The 18,115-nt window shown below is 42.9% G+C and overlaps 1 protein-coding gene across 2 annotated transcripts in view; it reads right to left on the reverse strand.

Moving 5' to 3' along the window:
- The window catches only part of insrb (insulin receptor b), an 82,960-nt gene that overhangs the window by 8,133 nt on the left and 56,712 nt on the right, over positions 1–18,115 (reverse strand). For both annotated transcript variants that reach the window (XM_086048521.1, XM_086048523.1), the window contains 16 exons: positions 15,482–15,690; positions 15,249–15,382; positions 8,869–9,008; positions 8,156–8,300; positions 7,861–8,075; positions 7,195–7,321; positions 6,816–7,066; positions 5,553–5,720; positions 5,275–5,473; positions 4,127–4,259; positions 3,642–3,795; positions 2,885–3,033; positions 2,195–2,351; positions 906–1,002; positions 687–754; positions 363–592 (listed from right to left, as the gene is read on the reverse strand). In XM_086048521.1, coding sequence (XP_085904647.1) covers positions 363–592; positions 687–754; positions 906–1,002; positions 2,195–2,351; positions 2,885–3,033; positions 3,642–3,795; positions 4,127–4,259; positions 5,275–5,473; positions 5,553–5,720; positions 6,816–7,066; positions 7,195–7,321; positions 7,861–8,075; positions 8,156–8,300; positions 8,869–9,008; positions 15,249–15,382; positions 15,482–15,690 — 2,576 coding nt within the window. The remainder of the gene's footprint in view (positions 1–362; positions 593–686; positions 755–905; positions 1,003–2,194; positions 2,352–2,884; positions 3,034–3,641; positions 3,796–4,126; positions 4,260–5,274; positions 5,474–5,552; positions 5,721–6,815; positions 7,067–7,194; positions 7,322–7,860; positions 8,076–8,155; positions 8,301–8,868; positions 9,009–15,248; positions 15,383–15,481; positions 15,691–18,115) is intronic.

Here is an 18,115-nt window from a genome sequence, read left to right on the forward strand (position 1 = left end):
CATTTTCAGTCGACAGAAGACAAAATGGCCACCCCCAGAGATGGCTAAAAACAAGTGCATTTTGCTACTTAACTTATATTCCACAAGCGCAAAATTAATCAGAATGCTGTGTTTCAACTAGTGGGCCTGCTGGGAACATATTCTTGAAAAAAATATGCTTGGCTTGACTTCCGCTTTAAGAAATAAAAGAATGTTGGGACATATGGTAAGGCAGTAAAACAGCAATTACAAGTGGGAATGTTTGTTGTGCGAGTCAAACAGTGAGTCAGTTTGGTAGCGTCAACACAACAAGCCAGTCATGAATCTCTGAGTAATGAGCGCGTATGCTGGTTGAAGTGACTGATGAAAGCATGGTGACTTACCACATGGTGACAGCTGAAGGCCTTCATGACCGAGGCCTCATTGAGGAACTCGATCCTCTCTCGCAGGCTGGCCGATTCGTTGACCGTCTTGACGGCCACGCGCGTGTCCGGGTCACCTTTGACGATGTCCTTGGCGATTCCTTCGTACACCATCCCGAAAGAGCCCTGACCCAGTTCCCCGAGCACTGTGATCTTCTCCCGTGGAACTTCCCACTCGTCGGGAACATAAACTACACAAAATGGTGGAGTTGAGCGCGACAGTCAAATCACCGCCAGAAGAGATGGACGCTTTTTGCCCCCAAAGTTTGTTATGACGCTTCTTACCATCATTGGCACTGAGATACTCGGGGTTTGAGGAAGCAATGAGAGGTCCAGTTGGGCCTTCAGTCTGCCTGTAACAGATCCAAAGATTTTTTTTTTTGGGTGTGAGTTTTCTGTAAAATATGTGCTTTGGCTCCAAAAATGTTGGGAAACACTGCCTTGATGAAAAGCACGGCCCTTGGTCCTAAAGGTACTGCATGCCGATGCCAACATTGTACTTACTTTTTCTTGAAGACCACAAAGACGGCACCTCCCACGATCAACAGCAGGATGAAGCAGATGACTGGGCCAATTACAACCCCAATTATACCAGGATCTTCTGCAAGTCACATACACGTCTTTGGTCAGGTGACACCTACAAGTCTAGCCAATTGAAGGCAAGTTTATTCTACAAAGTAATGCCAATTTTTAAATCTAATGTTAGGTCAAAGCTATGTACCGTATCCACACGTGTGCTATATGTTGCGACAATCCATTTGTGTACTGTAGAACACTGCTTCCCAACCAGGGGTATGCAAGCAAATTGCAGGGGGTACATGGAGACACTTAATTTATTTCCAAGATGATAAGTAAATATTATTAGACATTTTATAATCTGGTCAAACGAATGGAATGTGTTTGCTACAATGTGTTTCCCTGGACAACAACCTGTGGCACAGCTGCACCAAAATTAGTAACTGCCGTGTGTCAGCTGAAGTGTTTCATTAAAGCTCAAATGACTGATGAAAAGAAAGTAAAACTGCTATAGTGGGTCTTAAAGCGGAAGTCGACCCAAACATTTTTTTTTTCAAGAATCTGTTCTATGCAGGCCCACTAGTAAAAAAAAGGCATTCTGATTAATATTGTGTTTGTGGAATAAGAGTTTTTAGCCACCTCAGGGGGCGGCCATTTTGTCACTTCTGTCGACGGAAAATGACATCACAGTTGCTCAGGGCTCAGATAACCAGCTTCAGCTTCGGAAAACAGGTGAGCTGTAATTGGTCGTTACCTGAGCATTGAGCAACTTCGATGTCATCTTCAGTCGTCAGAAGTGACAAAATGGCCGCCCCCTGAGATGGCTTAAAACGGGTGGATTTTGTTGCTTAACTCATATTCCACAAACGCAATATTAACCAGAATGAATTGTTTCAACTTGTGGGCCTGCATAGAAGTCATTTTTAAGGCAACATATTTTTTTTATGTTTACTTTGAGTTAAAAAAGAAGACGGTGCCTGACAAAATAAACGTGTTGCGTGCTCATGGTATGACAAAAAAGGTTTGGGGATACACGAGACAAAAAGATTGGGAAACACTACTGTAAGACTGTGCAGATTTGCTCACTGAGTTCACGATGCAGTAAAATAGTCACATAAAATTAGCCCGTTAAAATTATTTAGTGCTTGCATTACATCCAAAAAGCAAATTTGATGTCATAGTAATAAACCTTGACATGGATATAAATCAATAAAAGCATGAAGGAACACCCCTGTGCATGCTTTAAATTCAATTGACAGTATAACATTCAGCCTTACTGTTGGGCATGAAGAAGTAGGTGGCTTCTGTGAACGAGCCGTTTCCTGCCAAGGAGGTGGCGCGGATCCTCACGCTGTAGTTCCCAGGGTGCACCAGCGACAGCTTCGTGCCGCCAGACTTGAGGTACGCAGGCCGAGAAACACAAGCTGTGTGGACCTGGAGCCCCGCCCCCGCGACATAAAAATCAGTCGGGAATCTAAATCCATACTGAAGGTTTTATCGGTGTCACTCATGTATTTACATTATTAGTCTGCTAATTTCATCATTATGGACCAAAAAAAAAAAAGTTTCATTTGAAGGTCAAACATGCTATGCATTTTACTCGAGATTCTAGTTTGTTTCAGCTGCAGGATGCGTGCAGAGTGCAGTGCAGTGCAGTGGACATGCCTGTCCATCCCTGCGCCTGCATTCTAGTCTTCCTTCCTGCCTCTGTCACTATGGCAACAGAGCAGCTACTGGCTCCTGCACTCAGGCAGTGGCACCGTGAATAGCAAGGCAAGTCGAATTCACACATTGGTGCCACACAAACAACTCACAAATAAATATATGCAAACATACACAACACAGCAGAAGTAGCAGCGCTGCGGTTTTATGAACAAATATTTTCCTGCTGATTTTCTAGTCCTTACTCTCCGACTACATCGAGCATGGCTTTGTAACACAAGAGTGTAGTTACAAGTGGTACTGACCTCGGTCTCCCCAACCTTTCTGTAGAAGACTTCATACAGGATGATGAGACCATTCGGAGAGACGGGTGCCTTCCACTTAATGAACACAGACGCGGGCTCGCCGTTCATTAACTCATGGGTCACCTGGCTTGGGATGTCATCTGCTTTCTCTGTTCATATCAGACCATGAAGAAAAATACAGACAATGTAGATTATATTCCTTGCATGCTTCGGGAGCTGGACCGATGGTCATTTCTCAACTCGGTGGGTATGTCTGTAAAACGACACGTTTGTATTTAAAGGCGAATTCAACCCAAACACATTTTTTTTTCTCAAGAATATGTTCCCAGCAGACACACGAGTTGGAACGCGGCAATCTGATTAATATCGCAATTGTGGAATATGAGTTAAGCAGCAAAATCCATTCCTTTTTAGCCATCTCAGGGGGCGGTCATTTTGTCACTTCTGTCGACTGAAAATGACATCACAACTGCTCAGGGCTCAGGTAACGACCAATCATGGCTCAGCTTCAGAAAACAGGTGAGCCGTGATTGGTCGTTCAATGAGCCCTGAGCAGTTGTGATGTCATTTTCAGTCAACAGAAGTGACAAAATGGCAGCTACCAGAGATGGCTAAATATGTGTGGATTAACTCTTATTTCACAAACGGAATATTTATCAGAATGCCTTGTTTCAACTAGTGGGCTTGCATAGAAGAAATTCTTGAAAAAAAGATTGGGTTGACTTCCTCTTTAAACAAAGGGGCAATGTGGATTCACCTTCCGGCATAGTTCTAGCACTGATGTAAGTCGCCATACTGCAGCGCTTGAGGTCTGTGGGATGGTTGCAGGCCATGATCTCAATCTTATAACTGGTAAAGTGTTGCAGGTTGGAAATGACAGTTGATTCTTTCGAGAAGACCTTTAATTCAACCTATGCGTGGGGAAAAAAATTGAAAAAAAGGAAAAATCAAGGATAAGCATTATGCATATATATATATATATATATATATATATATATATATATATATATATATATATATATATATATATATATATATATATATATATATATATATATATATATATATATATATATATATATATATATATATATATATATATATATATATATATATATATAGTCACATTTTTTTCCTGCCAAACTGGAATGATCATGTCAGTCAAATGATCATGTCACTCAAGCCAGGATGGAAAAGCAACAATAATTTGAGAAAAAGAGAGAAAAAGACAGCATTTGAGACCTTAGCTCCCTCCTCATCCTCATCTTTAGGCGTGGCTTTGGTCGAACCGTTCGGAACGCCGGGCGCTGTGGGAAGAAGGAAAGGCATTTCGGTGGCGTTGGCCACTCCCACTGAACGCCGCCGACGCGACGGCCTGGAAAAGGAGCACATGAAGCATTTAGCAAAAGGTGAGAAAAAGACTATGAGGGACAAAAAGGTGGAGAGAATATGACAGTGTGTAGGCAGGCTCGGTCTGAACAGTTTGGAATCAGATTGTTCGCGGATAAGGCTCCCGATGCGAATGCATGTAATCGCAATTTTGAGATTTCCTCTCAGGGGCAGGTCTGACTGCTATCCACTTTTGTAACGGCCCACCTTCTAACTACCTCCGCTAGATGGTATTCATGAGCCGACGTCCACTTCCTGAAATGTAAACGCACCGCTGAACCCATTCAGCGAAACCTTCTCGCAGTGGTGTACTCACTGACTTTTATTAAAGCTACACTGTACTTCGCTTTCCGAGAGTTCAGAGTTGCAGGGTTGACTTAAAAAGCTACTCAGGTGGGAGAAAAACATCCTACATCCTCTTGCGTGACGGCAAAGAGGAACACTGAGAGGTCTTGCGTGACACTGACCTCTTACAGCATGGGCTCCGAGTCCTGCAGAGGTGTGTGTGAGGGACAATGTGTGTGTCCCCGAATGGCCGTCTGCATGAGTGCTCGCCTGACTGGCGTGAATGATAATGGCCACAGTAATCACTCCCGTAGGCAAGCCGCGACACAGCGTGCGTGTGTGTGTGTGTTTCAAGTGGATGGGTAAGGTGCGCTGGGGTCTCCAAAATCAGCACCTCCCACCATGTGCCCACCCACCGTGCTGCCCGGAACAAAAACAAGTCCACATAAACGACACACGCAAACATCGAAGGACGAGGGAGAGCTGGCACGGGGCGACAGTAGACAAACACAGACAAAAGACGGGCGATCGTGTCTGGCTGGTAGGAGGGCCTTCTGATAGTCTGCCGTGCCACTGAGAGAGTAATAACAGAGTCGCTGTCTGCTCTGCATGTGAAAGTCAATGTCAAAACACCGATAGCCCTTTGACTTTCGAACGGTCAAAGTGACCGGAAAACCAAAGCGCCGGCCGTTGACATGACATTTTCTGAAATGTACCTGCTCTCAAAGACTTCGTTGTGCAGGTAGTCCTCAAAGGTCTTGCGGTACTCAATCTCCTCCTGCTCCTTCTTCAGCTGAACGTCCGTCTTGGGGCAGGCGCAACACTTGCCCCCAATGTTGGGCTCGTCCGTGTGGTTCCACTTCTGCTCGTCGTCGCTATCCAGGTGAGTCGGCGTCCGTGATGGCAGCTTCATTCCTGTCCAGGGACCAACCGCGTTTGCGAGCGTGACAAACTGATCGTCTGAAAAAAACGTCCCGCGCGGTCGGGTGCCCACCTTGCAGACAGTAGTCGAACTTGTAGAGGTCGCTGTCCTCGGGCTGCTTGCGGCAGACAACTCGGTAGTGGGTGATGTTGCCGTTGGGATTGGTGGGAGGCTTCCACTTGAGGATGATATGAGAGGAGGAGTTGGAGGAGGAGATGGGATCCAGAGGCACTGAGGGCTCTGAGGAAGATTGAGGTAGACAAACGTTAGGGCGCAGCAATCTACAAACGTCTGGCTCGATCAGTCATCATTGATTTTTCTTCCCCGCTCTGTTATTGCTGCACGAAGGTAACCTGCCGAGTTTTTGTCCCCCAGCGGCACGGCGAGGCAATGATTTGAATGAGTCGGTCCTTTGTTTGCACGTTGGTGCGCATGTGTGTGCAAATGACGATAGTGGGGTTTTTGCCAAGTGTTTCACTCTGATCAGCAGTCAGCCGCGGTAACAGGCCAAGACACATCGGCTATTAAAATGCAGCGAGAAAACATCCTGCTACAAGCAGAGTTTCAAACAATGTTGCGTAAACAATTCATGACAACATTAACTAATCATTTACGAGTAAGTAATATTTGCTGCGCCTCAAGGTAGGGCTGTGCCATTAACCGGAATTCAATTACAATTACGATTATTATGCTCCACGATTAGGAAATTGACATAATCATAAAAAACGATTATTAATATACATTCATATACTTTTATTATATACTTTTCTTATTCTATAATAACAAATTTATAAATTATGTTACAAAAGGAATTTACTTACATTTATTTGTCTTTCTAATTTTACGTTTAAACATTTTCGTGTTTTGTACCCCCAAAAAATCAGTGATTGGTGGAATAATCGTGATTTCAATTATTACCAAAATAATCGTGCCTAATATTTTTTTTTTCATAACCGAGCAGCCCTACCTCAAGTACACACAAAAAGTTTTTGGGTGGATTACATATCGTGGCTGTCATGTGAAAAACACTTATCTCCATTTTTTTTCATTTTCTTATTTTTACCTGAATCATGTTTCCGCGTTACAGAAATCGCATTACAGAATTCTTTTTTAAAGTTTCCAAAATTGGAGATACGTGTTTTTCACAGGACAGCGGCGATATAAACAGTGCTTAAGACAAAACTACAAGACACCTGGAAGGCAAAGATGGTCAAAAGTTTCAATTTAGATTTTGACTTCTTAATCCCCCCCCCCCCCGCCCGTCTCAAATAATGGTCTACAATTAGTTACAATGAAGTCCACATTTGACTGTGGCTCCCAAGCAACGCAACTCACTGGAGGCATCGGTGCGGACGTAGATGATCTCACTCTTGGCCCCATGAACCTGATGCTCATCAGACGCAGACAGTTGGGTCTTGACCATGATGGCGTACTGGGTCCACGGCTTCAGGGGTCGGATCAAATGGCCCGGCTCTGCCTGCTCCTTGTTGTCGGTAACGCGGGCCGGCGGGTCGACGTCGGCGATCACCCAGCTGTTGGAACCACACGCATCCTGCCCATCAAACTCCGTCACGTTCTTGTACGGCCTAGAGGACACAAGGGAGAGGGGAGAAATCAACTGTGACATGATGGAAACATCAATGGCGGAATTCAGGTTAACACAGGAAGAGATCCTCAAAGACCAGTAAAACTATGACTTGTGTCAGACTCTTACGCTTCTTTGTAGAGGACCATAAAGCCCAGCAAGTCTCTGAAATCTAATGGCCAAAAAGGCCCCCACTTCACTAAAATCTTGTTTGACGCCGCCTTGATGAATGTGAAGTTCAGCAGCTTGGTTTCACCTGCAGGATAAAGCAGACGATTGGCATGTAACATTGATTTAAAAAAAAAAAAAAAAAAGATGTGTGTATGACATTATTCTCCATGAATCTGCAAAAATACAGATGGCCTAATAAAGCGAGGGGCACATGGGCTACATCTGCAAACATTGACAAAAACAATCTGAATAACGCACTAAAATAAAATGGAAATCATGTGCGGCTCTAGCGTCAAAATCACGCTGGGAATAAACAACAAACAACTTGTAAATGTCTTATGAAAGAACATTAAGGATAGTCTCAAACCACACAAAGGAGACAAGCCCAATAAAATTTGTTATCTACAGTAGTGACAATGCAGATTGAGCAAAACTGCATCCCATTTACCGTTGTGATCCAACTGGATTTTTCTTTTTTTTTTTCTTTTTCAGTAAAAGTACAATGTGATCCGGGACTCGCCGCTTAAACGATAAACAAACGCCGATTTTGGGTGCAAATCGGCGCTCTTGTATTTACTGCAATCACTCATCCAAGTTGCGCACACAGCGATCACATCAACTTACAGGAGGCTTGGTCCCCGTTGGTGCGCCCGGCAATGTCATTCTTTTGGTTGCGTTTGATGGTGCCCGTCACCTCCTCCATTTTGCTGATTTCAGACATGCACAGTTTGGAGTTATAGTGGAAGAAGGTGCGGCCGTGCTGGATGGTCAAGTTGTGCTTGGACCAGTCCCACAGCTCACGCAGATTCTGGTTGTCCAGTGCATAGAAGGCGTAGATGCTGAGAGAGATGGAGAGATGCGTTGTTCATTAGACACAGTGGGAGAGGGGGAGGAAGAAGGAAGGGGGACGAAGACTTACTCCCCCTCAAGATGCTCCCCCCTGATGATGCGCAGTTTCCGGAGGAACGAAAGGGACACGAGGGCGTAGGCTCTGCGAACCGTCAGGTAGCCTGTGATCTCCTCAATCTGACCCAAACTAGCCTCCAGCTCAACAGCTATGTTATCTGCAGGGTACAAAACGACGGCAGAGTCAGCTACTGGGGTAAAAAAAATAAATAAAATGAAAAAAATACATGCGCTTCATGAAGTCATGATGAAGAGCAAGCAATACACAGCTAAGTAGGGCTGCTTGATAATGAAAAAAATATTAATCACGATAATTTTGGTAATAATTACAATCACCATTATTCAAACGATCATTTCGTTTTTGGTACAAAACAAGAAAATGTTTAAACGTAAAAAAATATAACGACAAATTTCTTTCAAACACTATAATTATCTAAGTTCCTTTTGGATCAAACAACATTTTATAAATTAAAAAAAAAGTGTGAATGCATAAATTAAAGTATGATTTCCTTCTGTAAACAAACATAGGGTGTTTGATAGACATTTATATTAATCATTGTTTTTACAATTATGCCAATTCTGTAATCGTGGAGTGTAATAATCGTACTTGCAAGTGAATTTCGATTACTTGCGCAGCCCTACAGCTAAGACTGTATTCGAGCGAGAGACGAAGATGAAAATCCGAGCGTCTGGGAGGCCCAGCAGGGGGTGTGCAAGTGTACTCACTCCCGCCTCGAATCTTGATGATCATGTTGCCGTGGAGAACGGTGCAACCTCTCAAAGCCTGGGCCGAGGTGACCGAGTCGATGGTTTTGTTGCCCACGCAGAGTTTGGGACAGAGGCCTGCGCACGGCGAGCATGTCAACCTGCACGGAGTGAGAGGACCGTCAATAAAAACATCAGCATCCTAATGAGCGCGGCGAGGGCGGCACTTGCTGACATGATGCCGCTCGAAAAGGATCAATACAGACAAGCAAGGACGTTTTATGCATTGACTCCAAAAGGGATTAGTGCGTTCGATGCGATTCTGAGCTGAGGCAGGACTGCAATGGAGGCAATGCTGGAGGTCGCTAGAAGCACAATTTGCAGGCGGGGTGCCAGTGTGAGCTGTTACAACGCATTCTAACTTGACAATGAATTCAACCAAAGGAGAAACGGGGCATCGAAGACCAACAATGGAGCGCTTTGTTCTTTTATGGCGTGTGTGGTTTATTACATGAAGAAATGCAACCGGCCCCTCCCTCCTTTTTTTTTTTTTTGTAACAGCGTTTCATACACACTTTTATCCCTAGCCCAAACAGGAAATGTTGGAAGGAAAACGTGACAAATGTTAGACCCCGGAAGAAATCAATTCAAATGACCTACTATGGATTTCATTTTTGAAATGCCAACTAATCAAAGGTTAACCAACAGCGTTCTGCCTCTAAAGTTCCACTCTATTTTGGGATCCATTCACAACTTTTTGATTTGTAAAATGAATCAATTTGTATACTGTTGTCGAGCTGAACTGTACTGCTGTTTTGGGAAAGAGGCGGATGACTTTCAACATGACTGGATATATATATATATATATATATATATATATATATATATATATATATTGTGCCTGAAGTACACAAACAACTACCTGTTTTTTTTTTAACACTGAAAGCGAAAACAAAAACCACAAGTGCGCAGACTGATTGGACATGGAATGGGAGATGACCGAACGGAATGAAGCAGGAATGTGTTGTGATGTGCTGCTGTGCGTCGGTTTGGAGCGGGCATGACACAGCACTTTCGACACAACAAGGCCGAGAGTGTTCGGAGAAATTAAAAGCCCCTTTTGAACTGCAGTAAAAGACAGATTTTTTTCTGCCTTTCTCTGTGTTGCTGTTCTGTACATGCAGCAATGAGTGGGACCTAGTCGACCCAAAAATGTGTTTCCCTTACTGAAAGTAACTGAGCTGTAATGTCGACACCTGCGTGTAAAGGTATTCTGCAATGTCATGACAGCGGTGACAAGTTTAACAACCAAAACTCTGACACCGTGACACATCTAATTACCTTAATACTGTGTCAAAGAGCAGAGATACAGCAATAGCCCATTTTGCTGCCACGATGCAGCTATTACGTGGGATCTCTGTGTGAATGTGTCTTAAGGCGGAAGTCAACCCAAACATATTTTTTGCAATTATACGTTCTATGCAGGTCCACTAGTTGAAACAAGGTATTCTGATAAATATTGCCTTTGTAGAATAAGAGTTGATCCACCCGTTTTTAGCCATCTCAGGTAGCGGCCATTTTGACACTTCTGTCGACTGAAAATGACATCACAACTGCTCAGGGCTCATTTAACGACCAATCACGGCTCAACGTCAGAAAACAGGGGAGCTGTGATTGGTCATTAACTGAGCCCTGAGCAACTGTGATGTCATTTTTAGTTGACAGAAGTGACAAAATGGCCGCCCCCTGAGATGGCTAAAAATGGGTGGATTAACTCTTATTCTACAAACGCAATATTTATCAGAATTTCAACTCGTGGCCCTTCATAGAACATATTCTTGAAAAAAAAAAAGGTTGGGGTGGACTTCCTCTTTCAATAATATTTGATATTTGGTGGTCGTATAGCATTTCACAAAAAAGGACACAATATCTGTCTACTTCCATTTTAGTTCAAATTACAGTTAAAATGTGCCACTACATAATGGACATTTTCCAATAACAGTAAATTAATACTTCAAAGTGATGAACTTAGAAAATTGCGCAAGTGATTTTATCATTCATCACAGAGGTGGTTAAAGTATCCAGCCTGCCGAGCATTTGTTAATATAAAACACTTTGTTTCAAAGACGAGTTGAGTTATTAATGAAAAGTCAAATTTTTGTACATTTATTTATTTTCATGTTTGATTCTGGTACTAACAAAACACTGATAAGACAAAAATGTAGTTAAAGTCAAAATTATTTGTTCATTTTCAATTTTTTTTTTGTAAAGTCACAAAATGACAATGTTTGTAACAATACCAAAATGTAAATGTTAAAATAAAACCTGTTAAAGCTGTTAAAAAAATCTTTTAGTTATGAAATGAGTCATCATCGAAAATCAAATCGAATCAGGGCTTGAGTGAATCATTAGATCCTTAATTACCACTAGTGGTGCAGCAGATCACACAAGTCACGGTTCGGATGGGTTACGGATTTTGAGTCACGGAACGGATCGTTTTTCGGATCCGCAAAAACAAAAAAAACAACCAAAAAAAGATGAATAGAACTTTGTCTTCGTTTATTTTATGAAACGCTTTTGCCCATAAAAAAAGACAACAAAGACAGCATGAGGCTGTTTTGTTTCATTTGCACAATGAAGCATACAGGAGCGATGCTCCACATCCTTTGCACATACATAAACACAAACGGATGCACAAACCCCCCCAAAAAAAAGTGAGACACCAGCTCTAGTTCCCAACAGCCATTCTAGTGTTTCCCCTCTGAGATGCGTGTGCGGCGTTCTCTCACTGCAGACATGTGCTTCTGCACGTAATCACATACACGCGTATGCACTAGGAAAGGAGGTCTTCATAGTGCTGCCTTTCATGAAACCCATTCACAAAAGGCGAGCCTCGTCTAGCAAGCGGCCCGGGCGCGCGCGCGCGCACACACGCACGCACGCACAACCGCATGGAGGATAACGTTTCATTCACAAATGAGGCCTCTCAAAAGAAACATAATCCTGCTCTTTAAATCTGACTGAAGCCTTGACAGCTTTACCTCAAAAGATCTACCTCAAATGTACACTAAAAAGCTCTGCAGTCTTTTCCAGTTTGCTTCTATAACCATCTCCTCTGATGGCCATTGTTCTTATAAATGTAACAAGTCTGGCCATAAAAATGAAAGATGAACGCATGGATTTGGGGAGCGTAAAAATTCAACTTCCAAAGCAGCTTCTTTTGTTTGCTGGTTATGGCAAACAAAGGATGCTGTTTTTTTTTTTTTCTTGGAATGGAGACCAAGCAAGCGAGCATTAACTGCCATTTAATATTATGTTTATGCAAATGTTATTATCAGGCCCTTTCCCTGGGAAGCACGCCCAAGAGACAAGAATAGAAAATTGTTCAACCCTTCGACTCCCCATGCCACCTGGGGTTTAGGATGGAGGAGTGCTGTTGTGGATTTTTACATCACCCCCGAGTGGGTCAAACGGCCCATTACAGTTTCCTGAATATTAATCCTCCAAAAAGAATTTCCACCACTGAATATACATCACTTTTTTCTGCTTTATAACTTATTATTAAGTGGAAACACTCTGTTATGATGTCTACTAAACATCGGTAGGAGGCAAATCTCTTTGGTATTTTCGGGCGTCCACTCCCCCCCCCCCCCCTTCCCTTCCACACGGAAAATCGTATATTCAGCTCCTTCAGAAGTAACGCTCTAGTTGCAGTGTAGAAAGGGAGAATGTTTTGGCCCGTTGTAGTGAAAAACACAGACACACAGGCAGACAGCAGGCAGCTCTTAAAGGGCCAGTGTTTATCTGTCCGGTTGAACCCGGTGACTTGGGCAACGCTGTCTGGTAGAAGCAATCGGAAGAGTGGATGCAGGTCTGGCAGAACCAGAAGCTTCCCCGCCGTACACACCAACATGCTCTTTCTCAATGGCGCCGGTTTACTTTTATCTATCGAGCACTGTAGTAATACTAAAAGGTTAGAGCAAACAACCTTTTTGTGACTTCTCTCAAAAAAACGGACGGAAGTAAGAGAAAAAGCAGGCAAGCATTTAAAGCAGTCAACGCAATTGCGTTTTTTGGAAAACTTTTTTCCAACGTGAACATGTGTTCCATGTCATGTGATAATTGCCAGCAGCCATATGGATGACTGTTGCTTCCGCTAAGTCAACTTTAATGTTGTCATTTTAGTTGGTTTCTACTTCCTGTTTGCTTTCCAATTCCCGACTTTTAGCCAGAACCGATATTGACCAACCTTTTCTGCATAAAGAACTTTGATTATGTTTTTCTGTGACTGCTGTTGTGCATTTGGTTCTCACTTATTTGTGCTGTTTGGCCAGAAAAGGCACAGAGTGTGGAGGACATCAACCAACCTAAGTGTGTGGCAGTTACTGCTAAATCTGGATTTGAGGTGCATCAGACACTGCATTTATCAAAGTTAAAGGATGTTTTATTGCGTTTAACATTAATGTGAGACGGGTTCAAAACTTCACGATAATGGTGTTAAAATGTTACTTTAATTATTGCCTCCATCTATCCATCCATTTTCGATAGCGCTCAAGGTCGTGGGTGAGTTGGGCCTCATCCCAGCTGACTTTGTTCACAAGTGAATCACAGGGCACGTAGACACAAACAATCATTGATGTTCATATTCACAACTTACCCAAGGACAATTTAGAGTCTTCAATGAACTTAATGTTCATGTTTGGGGAATATGGGCTAAAGCTATTTTCCATTGGGTGTACTAAAAGCTCAGTGTGTGTGTGTTTTATTTTATTTATTTATTTTTTTTAAGCAAACAAAAACATTTATATCAACACACTTGCACAGGGGTAATATCTTTAATTATTTAGCCACATGATGGAGACATCCTCAGGGCAACCTTCTCTTATTAGAACACAAATACAAAGCGCTGTCCTTTTAATTCCCTCTTCCATCTGTCCTCCTTCTCCACACCCCACTAATATCTCTGCACGAGCAAAACTTGCTCGTCTTCCCACTAAAGACTCATCTTGGCCTGCCACTTGCTAAATGCATGTCAGATTTTCCGAGCCACAAAGGGACAACAGGAGTACTTTACCCAATGTTTTAGTCTCCCTGTCTAAACCTGGGTGAATATTTTGGAAAATTCTCCTCTTTTAGTAACAATTGGAAAATCTAAATCGGAAATCCACTGATGTGCTCTCTATGGTCTTCAATACACTCATATAGTATATATTAGACTTTTTATTTTTTGTTAACATTGCAATTTGCCTCTTTAGCCACTTTTATTCAAGGAATGCGGAGTAAACTGGACTACATGTGCATCGGTTATGCTGACCACAGCAACCGTTAACTCTGATTAAATCCCAAATAATAAAGAAAAAAAACATCAATCCTTAATACATTTGCTTCACATGAAATAATCACACTTAAGCCGCCTAAGTGAACAGGTTCCAAGTCACTGAGTAATCTTTCAAACAGGAAATTAATCACTTATTGGCAGCAAAATGACTCTGGCATTATAATGCAAGCCAGCTTCCAAAATAAGCAATGCTTGGCCAACGACTACAAATGTTAACACTAGGTAATTCACATTTACTTGGTAGTTGAGATAGCTTTAACTATTTTAGTGGGAGGGGTTACTTTCACATCTAGACTTTCAACTGTGAAGAGGTTTTGGGAGTACATCCTCACATTAAAAACACAAGTTCTTCCACTTGTCACAAGATCTAATTTACACATGTGATTTTTTTCAAGAATATGTTCTATGCAGGCCCACTAGTTGAAACAAGGCTTTGCGTTTGTGGAATAAGAGTTAATCCACCCGTTTTTTTTCTATCTCTGGGTCGGCCATGTTGTCACTTCTGTCAACTAAAAATAACATCACAGATACTCAGGGCTCAGGTAACAACCAATCATCGCCCAGCTTCAGAAAAACAGGTGAGCCGTCCCTTCGGAGATGGCTAAAAAGGGATGGATTAACTCTTATTCCACAAACGCAATATTTACCAGAATGCCTTGTTTCAACTAGTGGGCCTGCATAGAACATATTTTTGAAAAAAAGATGTTTGGGTTGACTTCCCCCCCCCTTTAACTGCTTGAATAGCATTAAGCACACTGGCGTAGAGGCAAACAAAAGGTGTGGGTGATGATTTGGCCTTTGCTTTTCGTCACTACTAAATATCTTTCTAAAGACCTCGAGTATAAACGTTCCTCAAAATGAAGAAGAAAAAAAAAAATCCGTCTTGGTGTTTCATGAACATCCAAATGTCATCCTTGCTTGTGTGCAAGTGAGCATGTTTACTAAGTGTGGCACCAAGCCTGTAGAGACAGTATGACAGCCGACGTGGGTGACTGATACCACGCGCCAGTCGCCACTATCAATAATGTCGATGGTGGCGTGTGCGTGCGTGCGTCAGACATACATGGAGGAGTTTACAGTGGTGTATCCAGAAGGACACTCTGGAATGCAGGCGCCGTTGTGGGTGACGTATTCATGGCAACCAGACTCCCGGCCCTGGTTCAGTCTCTTGGTCTCCTTACACTGGTTGTGGAGCGCCTGTAAAAAGCAGGAGGGACAACATATTCAACACATACTGTATATCTCTATCAGGGAGTCTATCAGGGCTACCTGGGTAAGATAGTCGCAACAACACACCTGACAGAAGGAGAAGCTGACACAGCGCCATCCCCGGAAGACGTAGTGTCCAGCGGGGCACTTCTCCACGCAGGTGTTTCCGTGCTGGAGGTTCCTGCAGGCCACACAGCTGCTGGCATTGCCCGGCTGCGAGCAGCTGCCCAAGCACTGGTCGTGGCAGCATTGGCCCTGGGGGTTGCATGCGCCATGCTTACAGCGGTCCAGGCACACTAAAGAGAGGCAAGAGGGGAGAAGGAAAAGAGGTGGTTAAGACCAGGCTGCACACTGGTGGGCAGTAAGAACCTCGTACTGTACGAAAACATAATGCTTGGCTGAAAACGTCTATTTAGTTTGCCCAAACGGACAGTATGACACGCTGACACTAATTACCATTGAAGTGCACACGATTCGACAAGCCCCAGCTGCAATTTGCATGCAAACATGCAATTGAATGACCGCTGATTGCTCACAGCCCCAGCGCGCAGCGCCACGGAGACGACTTTAATTGCCAATGGGCGGAACATTATATGTCATTGGCTCGTGTCAAGTTTCATTTGACCTATCGGGAAACAACGTTTGGTCCGAGAGCCAGAGTGTCAATGTGATTGGATTAGCCTTCAGGTTCGACCAGTGCCCTGTAATGATCTAATAAACGGGCGGTTATTGCCTCATCTGAGGCCCAGTAGAGACTCATTACGTCTCATACCAGCCACTGACCTTTCGACCAAATGCGCATTCTGACTGGCTGTGAACAAAACAGAGATCCGTAATAAATCACCCAAAGGGAAACGTTCCATTCAACATGTTGAGAAAGCAACGCTACTTTTTTTGATCGGCGATACGAATCTTAATATCAAACAGGTTGCTTTGATCTGCTTGTTTTGATGTCACTTGTTGTTACTGCTACCAAATGAATGTTGTTACTTGGCACTTGTTCCTAATCAAAAAGTGTTAAGTATCAATCCAAGTGCAATTTTTGTGAACAGATCCCGAGTCTTTATCTATTTTTTATTTATCTAAGATATATTATTTACTGTTCTAAATTTCAATGCCAATGTTTATTATAATACTAGCAGCATAAAAAAAAAAAACGATCAATGGCATTATCATTACTCAAGATAGTTTCTGGGAAAACTTATCAGTCTAAAAAAAAATGTGTTACTGTGACATGCCTAGGTGAGTGACCTACACGCATTAGATGTAGAGTTGTAACAGCTGCGGTTGATTAAGACGATAAGAACGATTTAATTTAAGGACTGATACGTTGACAAGCAATCCCAAACACAGAGCACTTCAAGCACCGATACATTTGGAAAGTCACCAGTCTTGTGGAATTGTGCTTCAAAAAAAGAACTTTATGATGACCTGATTGTTAGTACGGTCAAATTTACCGGGTAAATCATTTACCAGCCAATATTGCCTAAAAAGACAAGCAGACATTTTGTTTATATAAAAGAGTAAACCTATAAAATGTTATTATATTTTATCAGTCCAAAGTGGACATGCAAGTCATATAAATAATGTTGACATTGCCGGATGGAAGGACGGAAGTCATATCAAGAGAAAGAGCTTCGCTCTTTATAATGTCCATACAAGTTTACTCAAATATTAAAGAAAAAAAACTTATTTTACCAAGGAAAGTCGAAGGACATTTTAAAATTTTGACTTCACACCAAAATCTTCAGTAACAACGCGCTTTAAATGTGTGATGTTTGTAAAAGAATGAAGGTAAAAGAAGATGCAAGAGTAGAAACAAGTTTACCCGTAGTTACCGTGACATAAAAAGACCCATTTAAAGCAGACTTTTGTCCAACTTTACAGAGTGTTTCGGTGTCAGTGAGTGAGCCCAATGGCCCAAAGCGCGGATGGCTGAGCAGACTTAGCAGCATTGCTTCTGTTAAGACATGTTAAGCGCTGGTTGTTGGTTTGATTTTGGTAGCTTACTACTTCCTGTTTTTTTTCCAATCCCCTTTGGCTTGATAAAGTTGGACCTTAGCCAGTTTTGACCAAGTGTGGAACAAAGGATTTTGATTGGATCTTATGTGACTGGTGTGGTTTATTTGAGTACTATTCATCTGAATGGACTGTGGTTGATTTTCGGGGTTACACTTCACCCTATAGGATTTGAAAACATTTGAAACAACGTGAACGAAAATGTTGTTTGGGAGTGTTGTAACACAGTAAATGAGCTATAGAACAATGGCAGCACTGTATGCTAGCCTCTGTGGGATGCCAACTCATTGTGGCTCACATGAGCACTCATTGCCAAAGATACAGTTAGGACCCCCCCCACGCCCCCCACCACCACCAACCCCCCCCCCCCTTTCCACACGGGGGGCCTGCCTGTTGTGCTGCCTGTGCAAAAGCAAAGGACAGATGGGGTCATGGCAGGGGAGACTAGCGCTTTAGAAGGCTAGCGTAAAGAACAATGAGAAAAGGAACGGATGATGAAACGGAACCTCAGAGATTGTGCTGAAGTTGGAAAAAAAAGCACGGATCAATGCAGTTTGTTTGAGCTACAAAAGCCGCCACTTGCGCTCGGCTGAGGAAAAATGCTGCGCCCTCCCCCTCTCGACTGTCTGCAGTATGTGTACATGCTGCGCTTGCCGATCCGGCTCCAGTCGGGATTCCATGCCGGAGTGCTGCTCGAGCCCT

Source organism: Filicampus tigris, chromosome 12, assembly GCF_054856515.1.
Source record: "Filicampus tigris isolate MCC_2025a chromosome 12, RoL_Ftig_1.0, whole genome shotgun sequence".
NCBI classification, from domain to species: Eukaryota; Metazoa; Chordata; class Actinopteri; order Syngnathiformes; family Syngnathidae; genus Filicampus; species Filicampus tigris.